Here is a 24,360-nt window from a genome sequence, read left to right on the forward strand (position 1 = left end):
TTGATTTAATGTTGATTAACAAAATACATATTATGTTATAAATCATCGTGCCGCATAGTTAAAAACGGCAAACTGGACGTGCGCAATATTACAACATTTACAACTATACGTAGAGATAGTTACCGTTAGTAGGCACGCAGCGTGACGTCAGAGCGGCCGGCGTCGGCCAATGGCGGGTCGAGGCGGCGCCATGATGCGCTCGCGCACCGCCCACCACGATCCACGGGAAAACTCGGAAAATGCGGGTTAATTACTTTATTTGAGTTCTAGAAAACAAAAGGTTAATGATTTTTGTGGCTTTATAAGTGTCACTGCATTTTCTACCATACCTATCTATTGATTTAAACATTGATTCTAATCATTTTAAACGTACTTACACACACATACATGAGTAGTTAGTAGGTAAACATATACATATATGAAGGTATTTTTTAAAGATCACTCACATGTGAGTATTCATAATATTACCTACTTATTGCGAAAACAAAAGAGATACCTACTGCTATTAAACAATAGTCGTCATAGGTACATACAGCTTAGGACATCGAAGTACTTAAGTAAATCCTTCTAGTAGTTGTGAGTAGGTACCTAGCTAGATATAGTATTTTATTTGTGCGTGTTTGTTATTCCTACACGCCGTAGCAGCTGGGCGAATCCGGAGGAAATTTGGTACTTAAATAGATAGCGGATCTTTGGAATAACTCACAGACTGCTTTTTATCCTCATATACCTAGGTACTCGCACGGGATCGACGTAAAACCTATAAATATTAACTGCTAAGTTAAGGGATATAAAAATTTGCATGGGTGCCCTTCATCCACGTAGATGAAGATCACAGTGTATAAGTATTGGATGTCCCGTGGTAATTTGACAAAATGCCCAAATTAATTTGGCTAACCAGAGGTTTAGGCCCACGTGATCCAAGCCGCGAGTGTAGGCTAGTTTCTTATAATCGTACAAATGAAACAAAACACTATAACAGAACCGCATATGTAAACAAAAAAAAACTTGAAAAATAATATCAAAGCCATGCGCGCGCGCCCCTTTGGAGCATTTATAGGTAGTTATGCGCGGAGCATAAGGAACTCTTTATATTAGTTGGTGCGCGCGAGTCGATCGCACGCGTCTCGCGGCACAAACCCGTCGGTGTTGTATAAAAAAGTGTTTATAATGAGCTGGGATCCTGAACACGACCGGCCCTGCGACAAGTTGGAGATCAACGAAGCGGTTGGGAAGCTACTCCAGACTTTCAACTATGATACCATAGTGCCGCAGCCCTCCAAGTATGTTTTGTTAATTGTTTTTATGAAAAAAGTTGTTGTCGCGTAGTAAGTTGAAGTCGTAGCGCTGCTACGAACTGGCTACGAATGTCGCGTTTATTTTAATTTTCCTGAATTAAATATTTCAAGCTTTTATTTTTATTTTAACGGACTATGACATTGCAAACAGGAAGGGTTATCGTATATAGGTTCAGGGGTTATAAAAAAGCTAGCTTTTGCACGCAGTTCCGTTCACGTATATAGTAAAATGACATAGCGATTACCTATACCTATAGTGAAGTACAGAGTAGTTTGATATCCTTAACCTAAAATCACAAGACAAAACCAGAAAAATCGGTAGTAAGTAGGTACCACCAGGCGAGAGCCATTTTGTAACAAAATTATACTCAAGCTTCTATTATCTATATACCCCACAGGAATTTCCACCTCTTTATTCTAAAGAAATATATGTGTGTATGTGCTAAATATCACGTCTCTGCCAGCTATTCAGATAGTATTTAAAAAATCCTGTTGGATTGTTGTTTAGATTAAAATAATTACTTACTTACATACATAAATATAACATTTGAGGTCTCTATTTTAGATAGTTTCGGAGAAAGCCACATATAATCCCTCTATTTTCTATCCTGCGGGATTCCGAAAATTTTCTTCTTAGTATATCTATATATAATATGATATGACTTTCAGTGAATATATTAAGTAGGTATTCACTAAATTTCAAGTCTCAAACTCCGACTGACCGACAATGGATAGTCTACGGATAACCACTGAATGTGTGTTGTCAGTAGGACTAAGGGTCGCCATACGTTCCGGGACTCTCACCGTAATACGGTATTTGACAACTCCTTAGTTTTCCATATCTTAATATTATTTTGTAAATATAGATATACAGATAGTGTTTAGCGAAGAGAAAATTTAAATCGGTTGAAAATTGGATTTATAGTGATTTTTTGAAAAATCTGTATACCTGTCTCTTTCTCAAACGCTTTTCTCTATGCAGCAAGTATGGCGGTACTGGCGTGTGACGTCACATGCCAGTATGTCTTTCTCTGTCTAATCTTGAATTTCAAACCATTATAACTTTGTTATTTGTAAAGGTAGCTTAAAAATTGTTTCTCTATTCGATAACAGGCATTGTGAATTTTTAATTTATAAAACATATACAAAATAGTCAAATACCGTATTGACCCTCCCGACCCGTCTGTAGTAACATGTCGTAAACATATTTTGTCCCATATTTCGACAAAATGGAGCGGGCGCGCGGCCCACCCGACCAGCGGTGGTGAAATGCGGATAGGGATATTTCTACTTTTACGATAAAGAAAGATTCAGAAGAGGAAATTTTAGTCACCGACTTGACCGCAGCACATAAAGTTCTTAATACGTCATTACCAATCCATTCATTCGTTGCATTGTACTACCAAATTAAATGCATTGATGTATCGGGTGTATGTGTGGACACATTGTATCCAAACTAATAAATTGCTACTAAACTAAACAAAATGCTACATCGGCGTTGCGTATTATTTACGAGTTTTGGGCATCAAAAGGGAAATCGTCCCGTATTGGTTACAAGAATTTGTAGCAACCCTAACTAGGATAGTCATTAATTCAGTACCTATTTTAGATTTTGGTATAATTAGGTACGAGTACGTACGGAATTAAAATAAATAGATGTGCCTAGTTTGGGATATTTGTGTTCTAACAGTATGTGTTGTAGATAGGTACTTTTTTCGTGACGACAGGCTCTGTTTAATCTATGCCTAGGTACTTATTACAAACGTTTATTTAACTTGCAATGTTCGTAGTAACTTAGTAAGTAAGTAAGTTGTCTTCAAATCTCAAAAGTCAAATTTCCCCGCGTCTGCTTATCGGATTGACCTAAAATTTCCTCTGGCTGGATAGGTATATAGTTGTAGAGTCCGTCACCCAAAAGTAGGTATAGTCAGCCGCTTGCAATATTTTTTTTAACAAACTTATTCACGAATTGACCAAAATTGCAGATCACGTACTAAATACCTACCCATTTACCACCGCCCACCGCTTTCTGTCCTATTATTTACTGGGTTTTCAGAATTTATTTCATTTGTAGGTCATGTTATGGATGGATAATTGATTACAGGTCTAGTGAATAATATTTTTCCATTGTACTTTGTCGGATAAGTTCAAACTTGTCTTGCTTCCTTAATTAGCTTATTTGCATAATGAAATGTAAAAAGTACTGGCTAACTAACCTATCAACGTCCAACCCAAACCCTGGATCTAGATAATCTAAAAAGCTGAACTTTTACTTGGATTTCGAAATTCCCTCTTTTTATGAAGACAAGACGTGAATGTATTTTGACATATTTCCATGGGACAAGAATTCTGAGATTTAGAAAAAGCCACTGGCATAAGCTAGCTAGCATACCTACTTAACCTGAAACTGAATTTATTTTCTTTCATCTATCTACTATTTTGCTCGCTGTCATGAGGTGAAAAATTGTGTGTTCCTTCGCTTGCTCAGGTTTCAATATAAGCACTCGTGTCAAACAGTCACTTTCCAGCCTTGCATAACAAATAACTATTTACTGTTAGGAAATCTTTTTTCCAGTAGGTACCTATATTAAGTTTTGGTCGACCATTACTCGCTAACTTGCAAAGCCTTAATAGCTGTCATAATTTTATTTTTATGTTCGTTATACCTAATTATGTACGTATTACTGCTTTATTACTGACATAAATTTGTTCACATACTTACCTAGAATAGTTTTACACAGATAGTAAAATTAGTAGGTGGACAGGTAAGTACCTGTCTACCAAGCAAGCAAGTAAGCAAGTGCTTAGTTCACGTGAGATAGAGATATTTAAACGAACTTTTCGCAGACAAAGTCGCGTGCAACAAATAGTTTTGTACCTATAAGTAAATAAGACATACAAACAAACCGAGGAACCCTAACTACTGGGCAAAAGGTATCCAGAAACACGATACCAGCAATGAGGTTTTAATTTCGTAAGCTCGCGCAGACCGATAGCGGAAGCGCAACTCTCAAGTGCTTCCCCAGTTCAACAGAGATAGACATATGCAAACTACTACAAGAGAAAGAGAGAGCTGCATTTCTCTTAAGTGGTGTTAATAATTCAAATTTATTTATGGGCGGGTCTTTCTGAACAACGAATTTGAGATAAACAAATGAACTGCCAGCGGTACATTAAAGAGATGTCCACTCGCTGTTATTCTGTTAGATTGATAAGAAGAGACATAATACAATCGTTTCGCTTAATTTATTATCATGCATACATAGAATTAATTTATTAATGAACCGCTTAATGAGGTCATCGTTGATAGGGTAGGTAGAAGAGAGGCAAAAATAATACTAATTAAATGCCAGTAGTACATCGTTTAGATAACTGTATATGTGACTAAAAGAAAACAAATTAATAGGTAGGTATAATACAGGTAAATCATGGTAAATCGCCAATTTTGCATTTCTCTGAAATAAGAGCCCATAATTTCCAAAATATTCAATTTTGCTAACAGTAAATGGAAAGATCGCATTCTTTATGCGTTCTAGTTTAACGACTTTTTTTTTAAATTAGCCCCTAATGTTCTTTCAAAATTCTTCCACTACTGTTTTCTTCAAGAAAATCTCAAGGAAAATTTCGTTCCTTGAGTTATTTTGTTCGTATTATACTGACACGAGAGGAATTATTTCATAATTAGCCATCAGCCGATAGGATAGGGCGGGCGGGGTCAACAGCGCGGCCTCTTGCAATCGCGCCGACTCTAATTGAATACCCATAGTTTATCTGTTATCTCACTGTTTATTAATTACTAATGTCCTAGCTGTCGGTGCTTTTAATCGCTACCTCCTAAACTAAAGTAAAATATTAGTCGTTTTTACTGACACGTCAAAGTAGAACTTTCGAACCACTAACTTCCTGAACGTGGCTGTTACGTTGCGGCTAAATGAAAGCAAAATATTCGTTTAGAAGAGATACATTAAAAATAAGTAACAAGAATAGACCTAGTGTAAACCATAATTAAAAAATACTTTATACCTACTTTTTATTGACGGATGTCAACTTAAATATAAAAAATACCTACACATATTTATGATATTCATCATGTAAGTGTCTGCCCCTACTTGGCTTTAAACCTGGGACCTGGCTATGTGGTAGTTATATGAGCACTATCTTCCAAGTATAATTTTACTCGTCTAAAACTAAAGTTATTTCTTAATAATTAAGAAATTATTAGCCCAATACCACCCACCAGCCAACCCTAAGATGGCCATCGGAGGAGCGTAACGGTTAAAAGGAATTAACGTAATGAAATAGCTAAATAAATTTAAATTTCAAATCCCAGAAATTGTATCTATGATATATGATAATTTTTAATACCTACTTAATTATATGTTATCTAGACGAGTTACGAGATCAGTCGTCATTCGGGTAGTGCAGAAGGTCCAGGAATTATGAATTGACCCATCTGTAAGCTTCACTAAGTAACAAGTTCCAATTCATATTTTCTGATCTACATATTTATATACTCACGTTCGCCCCTAAAGTTTGTTGTACACATTGGCATGACATTACCCAACACAAATGCATGGCGGTTTTCATTCAAAAACATACTTTGCATCTATAAGTACCTACACAGCTGATAAGCGATTCAATAACGGCTGCTGAAAGAAGCACAAAAAGAGTCAAATAAAAGTGAATTCACTGATAACTTATCTTATTGCTAAGAATTTGCACAAACTTCATAATATTTAAATAATGTTGCAAACTCGCAATAGAGGTCTTTGGGTTAGGTTTAGGTAGGTAGAGGCGTAAAAGTAAATAAAACATTTGGTATAGGTTATAGGTGGGTAGTAGGTACGCAATAGATTTTTTTGTAATTATAATTGCATGAATAAAGTCGCATTTAAGCGCTGAACCAAAAGTCTATTAGTTTATTGTCAATGGTGAAAATGAATTTTATCCACTACCTCTATTTTGTGGTGCGTTAATTTAGCGATTTTAATATATTGATTAGTTTCATTATTTTTCCTCTTAAAATAAGTATACAATCAATCATACATATCTAATTAGAAAAATAAAGAAAGAAATAATTTATTGCCACAAAATAAAAAAATAAAAACCGGCCAAGTGCGAGTCGGACTCGCGAACGAAGGGTTCCGACTAAACCTATCAGTAAAAAAAATATAATTAACCTACCCCTTCAAGTTTAGTGGGATAACTTTATTGAGAGCTCATGGAGATAAAAATTACGTAAATATTTTGTTTATTGTTTTATAAACTACCTACTGTAAAACAAAAGAACGAGAAGCCTCCAAAGTTAGCTGTTTGTTTTTGGTACCAAAGAATTTTTAAAGTTCCCATTGAAATGAAATCCTCAGATTAAGCTTAAGTTCCCAGTTAAAATTTGGTGATAACGTCTAATATTATGTACGTTTATTTTACTAACAAATACCAACACATTGATAAATCATATTTTTCCTTTGAAATTCCCTTTTAAGTCGGGTTAAATGACACCAAACTTTGTATTAGTGTTTTTTTAGAAACAGAGCTCTGCTATCACTGGATAAAGACGTCTAAAGCACACTATATTTTGAGATACTTGCAAATGGTGTTAAAAGCATGAAATACGGAAACGTTGATCTTTAGGCCATACGAATCAATTTGACCCGTAGCTCGAAAAAAAACAAAAAGGAGGAGAGTTTTTTAATGGGAAAAAAATGTGTTCTGAAACCTATCGTGTGTGGTATCTAATGAAAGGGCTTACTAAGCCAATTCTAAAAATATATCACATCATAATATTTCAGCCGCTAACATTTTATACGAAATCGTTAGTAGGTACAGTGACCAGCACCAATATCTGACACAACAAGCGTGCATAAATATCTGATACGACTCTATTTCTAGGGCCGGATGGACGTGTCAGATATTTTTGCACGCTCCGTTGTGGCAGATATTAATGCTGGTGACTGTACACGAGTCTGAATCCCGCATACTTTTACAAAATTTTAATTTAAGCTTTTATTTTGTTAAATTTGCGAGAGTGTAAGTATGTTTTTTTTTAAATATTTTTCAATGTTTTTACTATACTTAAATAAATATTTTATTAGAAACGTCCCAAGTAACATTTTGGACCTATAACTTAGGTTTACATCACAAAAAGGTTGAGTAAACGTCGTATAAAGGTTTTAGCGGTGACTACCCGTTGTATAAAAGCGTTTGGTAACACGTTCTTGCTCTATAAGCTTAAATAGCCAAATTATCCTATTAGTTGTTGGTGAAAGGTTTACAAACTTCCCAAACTTTGACACCCCGAACTCACAACGTTTTTTGTTTCAAACCTCCCCAACCTAAGGTACGTGAAGGTGGGAAGGGCGCGGCGTGTGACGATTTTTATCTTCTTCCTGCCTCACCAATTTATTTCCGCATGTCGCGATAGTGCGCCTGCGCAAACATTCCCATTGTGGGGCGCTTATCTCCCGCACCCTGGACCCCGAGCCTCATCAGCTTGGTTCTGGTGACTTTAGCCACCTACAAAGTAATTAGATATGGGTAAAAATGGGTTTGTGTCATACGGTATAGGATGAGCGTAGAAAGAGACAGTGAATGCAATCCCGTACGCCCGCGTTTATGACAATACGGCCTCTGGTCCTCAGTATCTGAAGAGTTTCTAACAATTCCTGAAGCTCCATTTTTCAATTCAAAAGCCTCAAAGCTAGAGTAAGAGCCAACAATGAAATCACAAAGAATTTTCATAACAAATACCCATGGCGTATACAAGTAGTTGGTACCAACAAATAAGTTAATGAAGTTGCATGAGCGCAGTGGCAGCTAAATTAATTAACAGGTGGAAACATTCCTATAGGTATTATGTTTACATTGAACGATTAGCACCGGCAACCGGCGTGCCGGCAGGCCGCACCCGTGCGTTTGTAAAATATCAGAACTGTCAATACATGATACAGATGTAGGTAGTGTATGCCTAATGTTTTTTCAGAGGGAAAAGTCGGATCTCAATCGAAATAGGTGCAGTCAACTTACATTTACACGTGAGTAACCCGTGCATTTAGGTATTTTAATAATTGTTGTCGTGAAATTTTGTGGGCATGTTTGGTAATTCTTTTAAAAAATCTTATTTGACATGCCTCCAGTGGTTGGATTAAATTGAAATTTGGTGCACATCTTACGTCGTTTGGTTGAGAATGCAAGTTCATTCGGCGAAAAGTAAAATCAGCAAAAAAGTTTGTATTTTTTTCCCCACGAAATGTTATTATTATTAGGTAAGTACTATTATAATAGGGATGACGACTGGGTGAAAAATATATCATTCAATTTAGTCCGACAGTTAGATTATGGGAAAATATCGGACACGTATTTTTTGGTTTATCAAATTATTAAAAATCGACAATAGATCATCAAACTTCCGAAGTGGCCTGTGACGTCACTATTAGGTAAAAATCGTACCATATATATGACTTCACTCGAAACTTCTATAAGCACTGTTATCCTCGCCATTTTTTTGTTTGTCAAACAAAAGTAAAAATACGTGCACAATATTTTTGAATTATCTTATTGACGGACTAAACGGGGTTTTTTTCCTATAATAGGGACCTATTAGTAAGTATATCAGAAAGTAAATTCTAGTAATGTTTTAATTTTATCGTAATTGTAATTTTTTTTTAGCTTTTAATAAATTTCCTTTAAAATAAATTGAATAATATAATTAGATAATATTTAAGTATAGATTTATACTTTACTATTAAAATGTTTTATACTTTACTATTAAAATGTAAGCCATGCACAGGATTAATCTTTCATTGACAGGCGGCGAGCGGTGCGTTTGCGCAGTGATTCTAGCCTCCCCCGTAAGTGGGGGCGTAAACACGCTCACAGGTGCCGCCCGGAAGCAAAGCACCCTGTATACACAGCGGCCACTTCGCAACCGGCTTAATTGTACTTTGAAACTGAGGATCCGATTTTAGATTTTATTTCGTAGAGTGTAGGCGCGAGTTAGAAAAGATGTCTGTGAATGTAAGTTAAAGTTTATTTCTGCGATATTGCGAAGCGGTATAAGTTCCCTTTGATATAATTGGTTCAGATTATGTTTCTGTTTAATAAAAGTAGGTTTTAAAAAATCTGTCATTTTGACACACCGCACCTTTAGAATAAAAATGTTATAACAAAAAAATTTAACAAAAAAACAATGAAAATAATTTTCTTCCAGTCTGAAGTCGGTGCCTCAGCACGAGCCAGCAGGAGTGATTGAAGCCCAATATACTCGTATAGTTAATTGTAGGTGAGGTAGACGATTATAGGTCCACTCCTGCTGGCTGGTGCTGAGGCACCGACTTCAGACTGGAAGAAAAATATTTTCATGGAAAATTATATATTTTTTTTGTATTCGGTTCAATTTCTTTGTTATAAATTTAAAAAAAAAACACGCTTTTTAGTGTAAATGATCTAAGATGCAATAGTTTAATGTCAACTGCTCGTCACCTTTTAGAAAAGATTGCTTATTTCCGATGCAGAGACGTTCATTATTGAGGAGTTCTGGTGCTTCACCACCCATTCCATTTCACCATATGAAAGAAGAAAGAAAGAATGAAAATACCAGTGGAAAATACATTTATTTAACGCCATAAAAAACAAACATAGGAACAAACATAGAACAAATAAAGACATACATGACGCTAAACATTACGAGGAGCATAACTTGCTCCGATAGTCAACTGTGGTCTTCATCATCAGTTCCACTTCACCAAATGATGATTTTCAAAAGCAAATGCACGAGTTACTACTAAATATATAAAATTACCATAGGTATCCTTACAACATTTGAAGAGTTCCCTCGATTTCCTTAGGATTCAATCATCAGATCCTGATTTGGTGCTTATTTATGGGACCTAATTGAAAGCATTCCTAGACAAACGCAAAAAAAATTTGATGACCTCCTCCTTTTTTGAAGTCGGTTAAAAATGACATAATTGCATTTTTTGGCTCTGAAACTGGGATTACGAGTAGCTCCGATTTTAGATATTTTATTTCGTTGGCGTGTAACCGTCAGTTTGTAGTCAGGAAAGATAAATTTAACAAAAAAACTTATTTAAGTCCAATCTTGCAAGTCGTCTTGTAATATCGTCTTGTCGTCAAATATGTATATACATTACATACATTGCTCAGGAAATTTTCGCAGTCTATAATAGTATAAAAAATATGTTTGTTTACTATCCCGAGATCATTCGGATAACTTTCTTAGTATGTATGTATGTAATAAACTCTTTATTGTGTATGTACCTATGTAAAGAAAAGAAACAAAACACAATTGACAAACTTTGAGATACTTGTACAGAGGTGGACTTATCCCTCTAAAGGATCTCTACCAGTCAACCTTTCTTAGTGCAGCGGGATTACTGTCAAAGTACAGTGTGCCATGTTTTGAGTCTCTACGAGTATCTCTAGCGATTAAAGCTGTGCGATGTCAGACAGTCAGCTAGTAAAGGCATTGTCATTCAAATAAAACAATGTTACAACAAAAAATGTTTCTCTACTAAAATATAAATATAAAGAGAAACCCATTAAAAGGAACCGTTTTAGCTCCGACTACATCACCTCGCGAATATCATTTAGCATCCAGGGCCAAATAAGTAGGCCTCCGGTAATGAAGAGCCTCGGCTGGTGTTAATGTTGCCCGCGCGCATTACCGGCCGTCCGCTAACCGCGCCGGCGCACCGCCCAGATTACACTTTGTCAATATTTGGGGCCCAGTACACTTGCCCGGTGCCCACACGCACTAGACCACAAATTGTGTGTACAGCGTACAGCTAGCTTACGTAATGAAGGTAAAATCTCGGCAAATAGCGGTTGCGGAAAGCTCTTAAAGCTAAAGGAGCCCTGAGTTAGTCATGGTATTTGTGAAATTGGCGATTTCGTTTTAAATGAAGTAGGTAACGGTACTCGAATAACCTTTTTGAAGTTGGAATTTGCTTGTGCTAAACGCGCGTTGGGATAAGCGACCTGTGTATTACCTAGACTCAGAGGTTAACATAAAACTGCAAATGATAGATCCCAAAATAAAGTCAAACTAAATTACTTACCACTTAAAATAGTACTGATAATTTTTTGACGTCATGTTGGTAATATGGTTTTCATGTTAGAAACATATCAATGAAACCTGTTGCTGATGATAATTTGTAATTTGAGTAGTAAATAAATCACATAAGTTAAAAATATAATTTTTTTTTAACTAAGGTTAAAACATGATGAACAGTTAGGATTTTATATCATTTTCTTGAGTATAATTTATTAGTAGTATTGTCACCAGATTTACATAAGTATGCCTTTCAAGTCAAACCGACCACGGAAGTGGGTCAAATTCCAACATGCAAGATTTGACCCGCACATAAATACATACACACATACATTGCAAGTTAAATAAAATCATGTGATTACTTTGTGATTAAAATTAAGCACCAAACAAACTTTGCAAATTAAATAAAGCCAGGTACATTTTTTTTAAATCACACCAGTCATGTTATGTTTACCAAACTTAAGCCAAAACTAACGCCATGCTACATCTACTGTAAGTCCATTACCACATAGTATGTTGACACGAAGACCAGAATCTACTACGCCTGTGCCCGTATCCATCACAGCCCTTGAACTCCACAGATAAACTTCCCTCCTAACTACATGTACATTTCCTACAAGTAGCTTATTTGTACAAGTAATAGATGGCACTAGTGCATATAGTATTATTTATCTGTGGCCAAGTGGACGTTATCGGCTCTGTGGACACAGATGCGTTCCCATGCGTCTTGCTCCTTGCGCCCTCCACAGCGAGCACTAATTGAACGTCATATTATCACGCGACATTACTCAAGGATAACTCATGTGCAATTGAAATGAACATAACAAACGTTCGATAGCTGTTTAGATTGCTTTATGTATTTTGTAGGAAATATTAAAGGAAAATAAAATAATTTGAATGTATTTGAACTTTCTTACATAAATGATTAAATGATACACAAAATTCCACACACTATGATAAGAAATACCCTACGAAACTACCCACATACAACACATACAAAAGCAATAGACGCGCTGACTTATGCCAAAACACTATTTAAAACTGAGATGGGCTGGTCATGTAGGTAAGAGATGGACTATGAATGTCATTAGATGAAAGGGCCTGCCAGGCTAGAATGAGTAGGGAGACCCCCACACAAGAAATGAGAGAATGACGTATAAGAGATCGCAGGAACGAACTGGTCAATGACAGCAAAGAAAAGAGCTAAATGGAGGAGGCCTTATCCTGTGAGGGGTCCATGTAAATATATAAATTGAAAAACTATACACTGTGTTTACCTAAAATAATAAGTAAATAAATATATTATGCAATGTATCTTAAAGGGCTTACTAATGTTTCGGCGAATAACGTTTGGCCAACTGTTTCATTTCGCAACTTTTCATTTAGGAATTGTTTAATATTTCTGAAACTGTAAATTTTTACACGATGGCCCTGAAATAAATACTGAAATATTAACAGTTTTAGAGTTTGCAAAATGAAACAGTTTGCCAAACGTTAGTTGCGAAATGAACGGATACCATCTTGTAGACTATAAAATAATAAAAGAACATAGATATTATAGATGCATGTAAAATTAATTGTTACATATCTATTGTTTCACGCTGAAAATGTTCACCTATATTCGCATAAACGTAGTAGGTAATCTTGTTGTGTGGTAGAGGGGTAGCGGAGAACCTAGGTAATAATCATCACTACTTTGAAAAAATCTCGTACCTCAAATCTCGTCGTCGTATCTCAAATCTCGTCAACAAAATTGACCCATGAAATATTTTATGTTCATAAAGTACTTACACTCAGAAAAAATATAAATTTAGAAGTAGGATTTTCTTTAAAAGTAGTGACGAAATGTTTAATTCATTGTCTGTGCCTCCGCCCAGTAGATCCTGAATTAATCAAAATTATTTATTTTAATGGGTTAGCACTACAATTCGATATGGTTACGCACCAACAGATTAAAGTTGCATCCGCCAATCGAATGGCCTACGCAATGGCATACGCAGAATTTCCTATCTCGCTTATCTTTGAGTCGAAAGTAGGTGGACCAATGTCCGGCACTCACTAACACCATTTGTCAATAGTTAGATGCAACATGTATGTACGAAGTATGACTATAATGCTTGCATAATATGTATTTATAAAAAAGAGTGAAAACCTAGTTTAAACGTGAATAACTCTCTTAGTTTAGCTATACATGTACAGAGTGAGTCTCTAGTAAATACATGTACAGTTCTCTATAAGTAGGTTAGGCTAGCTTACCTACCTACTTACTTTGTGAAAATTGAATTTGATCATGCCTCACCAACATAATTCTAAAAAAAATTTAGAACAAAACATTTAACCGACTACAAAAAGCCATGAAAATATTTTTCTACCAGTCTGAAGTCGGTCGTCGCCTCAGCACGAGCCAGCAGGAGTGGACACGAGTCATCTACCTCACCTACATACTATATATTGGGCTTCAATCACTCCTGCTGGCTCGTGCTGAGGCACCGACCGACTTCAGACTGGTAGAAAAGTATTTTCATGGTTTTTTGTAGTCGGTTTAATTTTTTGTTCTAAATTTTTTTTCACGCTTTTTAGTGTGAATAATCTAAGATACAATAGTTTAATATCAACTGCTCGTCACCTTCCACGAAAGACTGCTTTTTCCGATGCAGAGACCTTCATTATTGAGGAGTCCTGGTGCTTTACCACACGTTTTACAATATGCATTACGAGCAGGCCCCTCTTCCCCACTGGGCACATTGGGCACGTGCCCAGGGTCCCGCGATGGGTTGGGGCCCCCTAGTCCCTACTCCATTATCAAACGATAACCGATAGCTAAATACCTAGTGCTTTATCATGGGTCATAGGGGGCCTCTATAGGTGATAGACGGCCCTGATTACGAGGAGCATAAATTGTTTAGCAACTGTGCCAAAGTAATTAAAATTCAACGCGTGAAATACTTGTTATTGAGTAGTAACTCCGATGGTCAACTGTGGTCTTCATCACCAGTTCCACTTCACCAAATGATGATTTTCAAGAGCAAATGCACGAGTTACTACTAAATATATCCAATTTACTATAGGTGTCCCTACAACATTTGAAGAGTTACCTCGATTTCCTTAAGATCCAATCATCAGATCCTGATTTAGTGCTAACCTAACCTGCCTGAACCTTTGGGACCTAATTGAAGACATTCCTAGACAAACGCAATTTTTTTTTTCAATTCTGTTCTTAAATGACGGAGTTCTGAGGTAACAAACATAAAAAGCCGTGGTGGCATAGTGGTTTGACCTATCGCCTCTCAAGCTGAGGGTCGTGATTCAACCTCCTCCTTTTTTGAAGTCGGTTAAAAATATTCTCGTGATAATTTAAATCCCCACTGTATATCCTTGGTTCCAGAGCTCTTATTAGGCATGATGAAACATTACTTGATATGAAGTCGGTTAAAAATATTCTCGTGATAATTTAAATCCCCACTGTATATCCTTGGTTCCGGGCTCTTTTCATGTAACTTCTGATATGATCAATATTACCACAGAAAATATATTTATAAAGAAAACTTACAAACAGCTGCGAATAAAGTCGAGGGCCTTTTCAACAATTTAGAAAACATTAGCTTATCCGTTCTATTTGTAAATAATTGACCTGTGAGAACGCGAACCCCCTTTCGACTTGCTACTAATGAAATCCAATGATTTCTTACCTACTACATATGTAGGTAATCGTCGACGTAAAATTCCATTACATAGCAATTGATAACGGTCCCCATACATCACCCCTATTAAGATTATAATATTCCCAGGATACTTGAGCCAGGTGACGTTCTAAAGTCCACAAATCATTTTATAGGCCATAGGTAGGCATCAGGGGCCATTACGATGTTTAGGAACGTTTTGATAAAGCTCCCGAGTGCCAGAATAATGATTATGAACGACCGCCACTGCCGTTTGGTTTTACAGCGCCATTAATTGTTTAATAGCAGCGGTTACATCGACTGTAAAGATAACTGAAGAGGGGATGTTTAGAAGATTTCAGGACTTGGCGACAGAAGGGGCAAGTTTACTACCTTCTCCCATCTGTTTGCTGCGTCATGCGTCGTATCAGATCGTCAAAATATATCATCGTGGTGCTAAGATTGAATTTTCCAAATATTTCTTTATTTCTTTAAATTCCACAAGACCACATGCGAAGAGGCAAATTAATCACGAAAGTTCAACTTCACCTGTTTTACTCGACATTGTCTTCGCCCTTGGAGAGCTTAAAGTGTAGAATACCCAAGTGTAGTTAGAGTTTAAGCGTAGCACCATTAAAACCAGTGCTCCGCGCGTCTCAAACTGTCCAACTTTCCGACGCTCGCAAATTTATGTAGCAGCAAGATGGAGTTGCGCCGGCGCACTGCGGAGCGCAGAAATAGCGTGGGCGGGCACGTTACAGATGACAGCTATCTACGTTACTCACGTTTATGACTTCCTCAGCCATTCAGCCAATACTGGCGCTCAAAGCACATCTAGTTATGTCAAACGGCTATTCCCGAAAAATAGAAGAGACAACCTCTTTGAACTACTTGGGGTGGGTCCACATTTGTATCACTTAGTGTAACCAACATGTCTCGTGTCGCATAGCACTGATGAGTACCTAAAAGATAAGCGAGCGTGCAACACGCCGTATCTGATTGTTCAAACTGCACACGTATACATTATTGGGACTTGGCATGATACGCGACAGAGATAGGAAACTCTAAAAAAATCTGCATCTACAAATGTGGACTCACCCATACACGATTCCTAGGCTAGGAGGTGAGTTATGTTACGCGTAACTACCTACACCTACAGTCTTAGAAAACTGAAACGCATACCAGGGCGGGACCTTTTCATAATCAATTTCGCTATAATATCTTTGGCAGATACATGGAATGTTTATATAACATCAGTACCACAAAGGTTCTACCCTGGTACATGGTTTAGTTTCCATCGATTTTCCTTAATTAATTTAGTCCTTATCAATGATTTCGCCTTCTAAGCTGAAATTTATTCCGGTTATGCTGATTTGGAGCTGCTTATTTCACTTGTGTGCCTAGTTTATAATAGAAACAATGGTTTCCAGTAACAATAGTTACAAATCTATGTAACCATACCTTGTTTTTTGTTTTTAGCGATCAATCAATTTCGGCCTATGTGGCACCGTACGATCGTTAACGCTACGGCTACGCTGAACTTTTCAAAACAAAGTCTCATATTGTAAATAATCACGCGCGCGAATACCTACTAGAAACCAAAACACGTCAATTTACAGCTGCCGTGTCATAGCGAGTTATACTCATGTTACAGACATGATTAATGTTACAAATAGCCAGCATCCATTTTTTTTGCACATTCTAACTTAAATTGACCGGAAGTAATATGTTTGAGTCGCAATAAAATAAATAAAAGGTAGACATCCTGAAATTATGAAAAAAAACCGGCCAGGAGCGTGTCGGACACGCCCAAAATATGGTTCCGTAACCATTACGAAAAAAATAAGTAATTATTTTCTAAGGATTTCGTATTTTGTACGGAATATTCCAAGTTTAGGTATATCTTAGGCTGCTATTTACTCTTAACCTACTAATAATTCTCAAGAAAACTTAACCGTTACAGTTTTCCTTGTAAGTTTGATATACTTACTACCATCCTGAATTTTTTCAATTTTTTCCACCCACCGGTTTAGATTTTAGAGGGGTGGGGGGACGCTCGATTTTAATGAAAATTTGCACTTTAATGTTGAATAAATCACTGAATCGTTTTAGCAAGCCCCTAATGGTTTTAAAATACCTATCCAACGATACCCCACACTAGGTACAAGATTGAATGAGAAAAAAAAACACCCTCACTTTAAGCCTATAGGAGGTACTCTAAAAAAATTTATTTGAATATTTTATTTTACCATTTTATCGGCATAGTTTTCATATATATTCGTGCAAAATCACAACTTTCTAGCATTGATAGTCCCTGAGCAAAGCCGCGGATGGACAGACAGACACATGGCGAAACTTCCGGGTTCCGTTTTTGCTATTTGGTCCCGGAACCCTAAAAATACATTATATTATATCGAAATTTTTAGGAATATAGGTATTTAGGCCACACTGAAAATTTTGCACTCTTGACTACTCGTAAATATTTGAATTTAAATATGTCATTTAAAAAAATATAGCTCATTGTTTATCGAATTGAATAATAGTTGGCGGGAAACTGATCGTAATTTTTTTCTGACGTTTTAAAGCAGTAACCAGGTAACGATTGTTTTTCCGGTAGTAGTGCACTGGTACAATAGGATAGGTTAAAATGTCAGCTTTCGGCTGTTTTGTGTTTTTTACATGGTTTGTATTCTGAAATATTATTTACAGGGAGTTCTTATCCAGGCAAGAAGGTACGTCTTAAACAAATAGTCTGACTTGATAATGGCGGCATCGAAGGTCACCAATGATTATATTCATACGTGACGGGATAGTCCCTTTTTTTTAATATGACCCTTTTTCTGTATGTTTGTTGGTAGGTATCTACTTATCAATATCGCTACAGAAGTGTTTTGTGGAATTCAAGAGACAATTCGAAATATACGAATCTATCAAACATAAACCAGGTTGAACGAATTAGGTAGGTAATCAAGAATTTTTTCAGCAAATCGTTTTTAGTCAAATACTGAGAATTGTTTTGTTGCTAATTCAAAAGAGAACATACTTATTCCCTATTTAAATAAAGGATTTGTTTGCAACAAAAATTCCACATACTTATTGCAATTAAGTATATTCCATTTTGCGGATTCAGAAGCTGAGACTGGTCTGACAATTGCCGTATAATGGAGCCCCCACCCATAATGGGGCCACAGATACTATAAAACAAATAAGCCTACATCTTCATGCTAGATATTTATAATTGATTCAACACCGGGTCATAACCACAATGATATATTGCTAAAATTACCTACCTTTGCGTAGTCTACGACGGAGTTTACTCGTGACCACGGTCACTCAGTGTGGCCAAAACATCGGCATAATTTTAGTTATATCATTGATCTTGTGGTATTCAATGAGTCAAAAATTACGAATGCTTGAAATGTTATTATTTAAGTAGGTATATCGCATTACAATTAACAAAAAAATGACGTTAGTGATGTTTTACGTCACGTGCCCAGAGCGTTGATATTACTTAAACCTTCGGTACGTTTTTATCGTAATCCATCACACTGAACCACTCTTGTAAACCTCAAATAACAACGCATATTAAAATTAAAATATAACCCATTACGTAGTAACTAACAGCTACAGATGTATAACGCGGAGACGACTGTGAAATCTGGCAATAAATCATTACGTTCGACTATAAAACTTTTTGTCAAGCTGTCGTTCAATTATGATTTTTAAAAGCTTTTTAAATTAGAGTATCATCAAAATTAACAGAGAAGTAGAAAAATATGTACTTAACTAACTTGATTTACACGAGCTATTTCATTGATTAACGTGATAAAAATGTTGTTAGTGGGGTGGTTTAGTTATAGTTCGACTTCCAAATAAAAGATAATTCACTATTGAGCCATATTTCTAATTTTATAAAAAAAGTGCCAAAATGACAATTATTATTTTATCATTAACATTTTAGTATCACCTAACGATACCTATTCGGGCATGACTTCTACATGCCAAAAATCGAGTTACTGCCATTTACGGTTACAATTTTAGCGACATAAGAATAAAATGAGGTTCAAGTCTCCCGTACCCTTAGTGTAAGTTATCGGTTACAAAATACGCCTCGGTCGCGTTCGCGTTAAAATCTCAAATCGTATGGAAACACGAACAGCGCCTCTAGCGGAACATTTGCGATGTACGTGTTTTCATACAAATTGAGATTTTAACGCGAACACGTTCGAGACGTATTTTGTAACCGAAAACTTACACTAAGTGTACGACTCCCCTACGGTTTCGTCCGTTTTCCACTGTTCTAAGTTCGAGTTTTACACGAACTTTTCGTCGACTTATCGCATTTGTTTGTACTATACAAATCACAATTGTTTGTACTACCCTTGTTTTATAAGTTTCATAGCAAGTACTTTAGGTGTATTGTGTGCACTTAAAGCATTAGATATCTGTGACTGTCAGTGACGGAGATGTTACTATCCAGATGGCGCGGCGCGGTAGGTCTCGCTACGGCTCACCACTACAAAAACCGTTGCCGGCTGCCAACTCATTCTTATACCTAATCATTACCACATTGACTGAGCGCTGATTTAATCACACACAATACTAATATATTGACTACTAGCCTATTGCCCGCGACTCCGTCTGCGTAGAATTCGTTTATCGCTCTCCCGCGGAAACTTTGTAATTTTCCGGGATATAAACTATACTATGTCCTTCCCAAAACTAAAACTATCTGTAAACCGAATTTAATCTAAATCGATTCAGCGGTTTAGACGTGATGATGTAATTAATAAACAAACAAACAAATATACTTACAAACTTTCATATTTATAATATTAGTGGGATACTACGGGAATGTAGAGTTAAAATAATTTATTCCACGCTTAATAAATTTCCCCTAAACTGCTTCGTGCTAGAACCCGTTCCCACTAATAAACAAGGAAACCGATGAAGTTCGCCGAAGCGGTAGGTAATTATTTCTACTCATATTGCTTCCCGAGAGTAATCCGTTAGAAATCGATCGACTTTTAGTGGCGTGTCAGTGTTTGAAAAAATCATAATTTATTGTCAGCATTCAGATCGCGAGGAAACCCGAACGCGGCACTAGAAAATAAAAATGTAATAAAACGAGAGCGCTTTACGAGCGTAAAATGACGTGAGGCGGCGCTCGGGGTGTTTACGGCGGGCTGCCCGTGCGCAGGCACTGAGTATGAGTAAGAGTTAAATTTTAATATTAACAAGCCTGTTGCCCATGACTCCGTCTGCGTAGAATTCGTTTATCGCTATCCCGGGCAATTTTCCGTTATAAAACTGTCATATTATGTCTTTCCCCGAAACTCAAACCATCTGTATACTGAATTTTATCCAAATCGGTTCAGCGGTTTAGACGTAATGAGGTAACAAACAAAAACAAAGTAACAGACTTACGTTACGAGTACAAACTAACAAACTTTCGCATTACAGTATTAGTGGGATAGGTGCCGAGGCCATGGTTCGCTTTCGTCTTAGTACCGAGCTACGAAAAGTCCGAGCCCTGGTAATAACATTGCCTTTGCCACCATAATACTGCTGAGAGTTGCTCGTAATTTATTATTTTTATTGTCGCCACTTGATAGGTTTGCTTACCTAGTAATTATCGCGGCGCGCGCCGAAAGCTCTACCAATTTGAGTTTTGTCGGCGCGCGCGCCGCCACCGCTCAAGTGCGCATTTCGTATTGTTTATGTCAACATTAACTTTTTGTTCGGGTTAGAGTCTATACTCAAACTATTTATAGCTTTAAGCGGTACACTTCGTGTAGATTCGTGGGTACTAAATGCACCAACTAAGAAACAAACCGGAGCCTTTTAAGTTTTTTTTTTCTTTTCTATACTAATATATAATATTATAAAGAGGAAAGATTTGGATTTTTGTATGTTTGTATTTTTGGATGTTCGTTGTGCGAATTAACTCAAAACGACTGAACCGATTTTTTTTTTTTTTTCACTATTAGAATGCTAAGTTACTCCAAAGTGCCATACTAGGCTATATTCATTACCAGAAAAAATTAGAGTTCCGTACTAAAACTTCAATAATGTGCCTCAAAGTGTAAAAAAAGTTGCCATAAAACATCTTTCATCGCATGCGCTGTGGAAACTAATTAAACTTAACTAATATTTAACCAAAAAAATTCGTAGTCTACAGGATATTAATATCTACAAAAAACTTCACGATACCATATCTCCAACTATTGTAGTTATGTCACTACAACTACTTTTTTAATTTTTAAAAGTTGACTGTAATACCGACTAAAATCAGACCATGTTATCCATACCTTTCTTTTAATCCTTATCCAAATAAATAGTTTCATATTCAAGAACGTTTCAATACCTTGTAGATTACTTATGAATTATTTAGATCGGACATTCGATTCAAAAGATATTACGAATTTAAATACATCAATCTTGCCAAAAAATGCATTTACTCTACGTTGACGTTCGCACGGGACGGGACGGGTGTTGTTTTTGGGAAATGGAGCTGAAAAATGTGTGAACTGCTCTCGATTAGAGACCTTTTTAGAGTTCTGTGCCCAAAGGGTAATAAATACGGGACCCTATTACTAAGTCTCCACTGTTCGTCTGTCTGTCTGTCACTAGGCTGTAGGTATCTCATGAACTGTGATAGCTAGACAGTTGAAATTTTCACAGATGATGTATTTCTGTTGCCGCTATAACAACAAATACTAAAAGCAGAATAAAATAAATATTTAAGGGGTGCTCTTTAGGTCACAGAATATTAGTTTGTATTTCATTCACTTTAAAAATAAATAATTAAATTAAAATAGAACAAATATTTAAGGGGGGCCCCCGCACGGCAAACGTGATTTTTTGTCAATTTTTGCTAATGTCCAATGTTGTATAGGTACGGAGGCCTTCTATTCGTGCAGGAGTTCGACTCGTACTTGGCCGGTTTTTTTATTTTTGCCCGTGCGAAGCCGGGGTGGGTCGCTAGTTAGTAATAAATTGATAAACTGGGCAGGCATACCTACTTTTGTAACTCATTTACTTCAGGCAATTTGGCCCATACAATAAATACCTTCCAGACTAACATACATATTCAAAAATATTTAAAACTAATTTAATTTAGTTTAAATTTCTTAGTCTAGTTTTAATTTAGTTTAAGCGCAGTACACTGACATGCATCAAGCGCGCATACCAATCGCTGCTTGGTTTCTGAATTTTAACCAATCAACAAGCACGTCTATTTGCAACCTCGAAAATGATTCGTATTTGAATCGTACCTAAGTCGAGTATGGCCACTTTTTGTGTAGATTTAGTTCGAGTTGCGCTTCCTGACTTATTATTTATTCATAGTTTACGTCTCTTATCAATTATGTGCACTACATACAACCAGAGGCCGTATTGTCCTAACGTTTCTGATGCCCGTGTCATTTGATTGCGATCGCGAGCGTTAGAATCGTTAGGCAATATGGCCTCAGGGCCCAATTGCATAACAAAATACAAGCTAATAATATTAGCGAGTTATGCAACTAGCTGTTACCCGCGATTCCGTCCGCGAAAAAATTCGTTTATCGGTATCCCGCGGGAACTATGCAGTTTTCCGGGATAAAAACTACCCTTTGTCCTTTTCCGGGATTTAAACTATCTGAATATCGAATTTCGTCTAAATCGGTTCATAGTTTACCGCTGATGAAGTACCTAACAAACAAACAAACAAACAGACTTTCAAAACTTTCTCATTCAACCAGGTTTTTTTGTATTTTTTACCTATACTTGTTTTAATTAGTGATGTTTGCGTTTGCGCAGAGGCGGCGGCTGTATGCGGCGGCCGCACGTGAAGCGTCCGATGAACGCATTCATGGTGTTCGCACAGGCCATGCGCCGGCGGCTGTCCGAGCAACGACCCTCGCTGCACAACGCCGAGCTCAGCAAGTCACTCGGATCCATGTGGAAGTAAGTTCATATTTCATGCATAGCATTTGCAGTTTAGGTAGTAGCCACGAGAGTTGAAGTGAATGATTACACAAACTGAACATGAAGAACTGCTTCCATAAAAGGAGAATGAATGAAATGAATGAGTGAATGTCAAAATGCCGCTGTCATTACATGACATGTTCTTGTGTGCGTGGTCGCAACTCTGATTACTACTCGTACTCGTACATACAATTAACTAAAACAATTACTTTGCTCACCCGCGACCTTATGATAGCTGCATCAGTACAAAAAATGTGTGTTTATGCAGTTCCTCCACCATCACACCGTAAGAATCACTCAAATCACACAGACCCAACTATTATCTCACCACCACACTACGTGACGCGTTTCGAACTCAAGTGACATCACCGAAACAATAGAAAATGTATCGATTACTCGTATCAGGCTGCTATGGATCGGAAGAAATGGGGGAGGCCTTTGCCCAGCAGTGGGACATCAATCCAGGCTAGATTAGGCAGCCAGGTGGTGGTTACTTTCAGGACCGTAAATGAAATAGCTTTCTTTCTTTCAATGACACTTACTGGGGGAGGCCTATGTCCAGCAGTGGGCCATAGGCTGATGATGATGATGATGATGATAATTTTAAGGAAAGCGACGGTTGCGCGTGCGGCGTCCAGCCGCGAGCGTGCATCGATTGTTTACTCATTAAAATACTATCGCTGCCAACAGCGCGATATCATCTCTAACTGTTTGGAGAGATCGGCGCCGGCCGCGGTCTCAGGGAGGTCTCGAAAAAACTGGATCGGAACTATTTGACGGAATTGATCTTTTCGCATCTTGATGACATTGTTTCATTTCAACGTTACCATAGCTGTTAGCAAAGCTAAAAATTTATTACTTATTTCTATCTTGCTTCTTTTCTTTGTATTTTTTTTTAGTACAACTAGAATGTGTCGCACGGGACTTTGGGGTTTTGTTCATTTTCCTTAAGATTGAAATGAGACAGAAAAAAAAACAATCGTTTGTTTCGAGGTAGAAATATCGCGCTTGCCGCAGTTACATTGCTGTCGATGATCGACCACATAATATAGAGCGCTTTATACCACCACATATTATAAAGGCGTTTTTGTCGCGCGACTGAAGCGCTGCACAACGAATTCCTTATCACATTACAGCGGCTGTAGCGCTTCACAGTATCTGCAGCTCAGCGGTGCAGCTGCGCTACTCGCGCTACTGCAGCGCGACTTAGAAGCGCTATAGAACTAAACTTTATCCATGCGTGATCAATTAGGGCAATTTAAGACTGGTGTTTTTTTCTGCGCGTATACGCTCGCGTTTTTGGCATCGAACACGCGTGTATGCGCTCATTCCTGCGTATTTGCTCGTGTTTGGTCTAACC

At 37.1% G+C, this 24,360-nt stretch overlaps 1 protein-coding gene across 1 annotated transcript in view; it reads left to right on the top strand.

Moving 5' to 3' along the window:
- The first annotated feature begins 1,110 nt into the window (after positions 1–1,110).
- Positions 1,111–24,360, top strand: part of LOC141430020 (transcription factor Sox-8-like) — a 33,082-nt gene continuing 9,832 nt past the window's right edge. Inside the window, exons 1-2 of the mRNA XM_074090559.1 lie at positions 1,111–1,283; positions 22,833–22,979. Coding sequence (XP_073946660.1) covers positions 1,171–1,283; positions 22,833–22,979 — 260 coding nt within the window. The 5' untranslated portion in view covers positions 1,111–1,170. The remainder of the gene's footprint in view (positions 1,284–22,832; positions 22,980–24,360) is intronic.

Source organism: Choristoneura fumiferana, chromosome 8, assembly GCF_025370935.1.
Source record: "Choristoneura fumiferana chromosome 8, NRCan_CFum_1, whole genome shotgun sequence".
NCBI lineage: Eukaryota > Metazoa > Arthropoda > Insecta > Lepidoptera > Tortricidae > Choristoneura > Choristoneura fumiferana.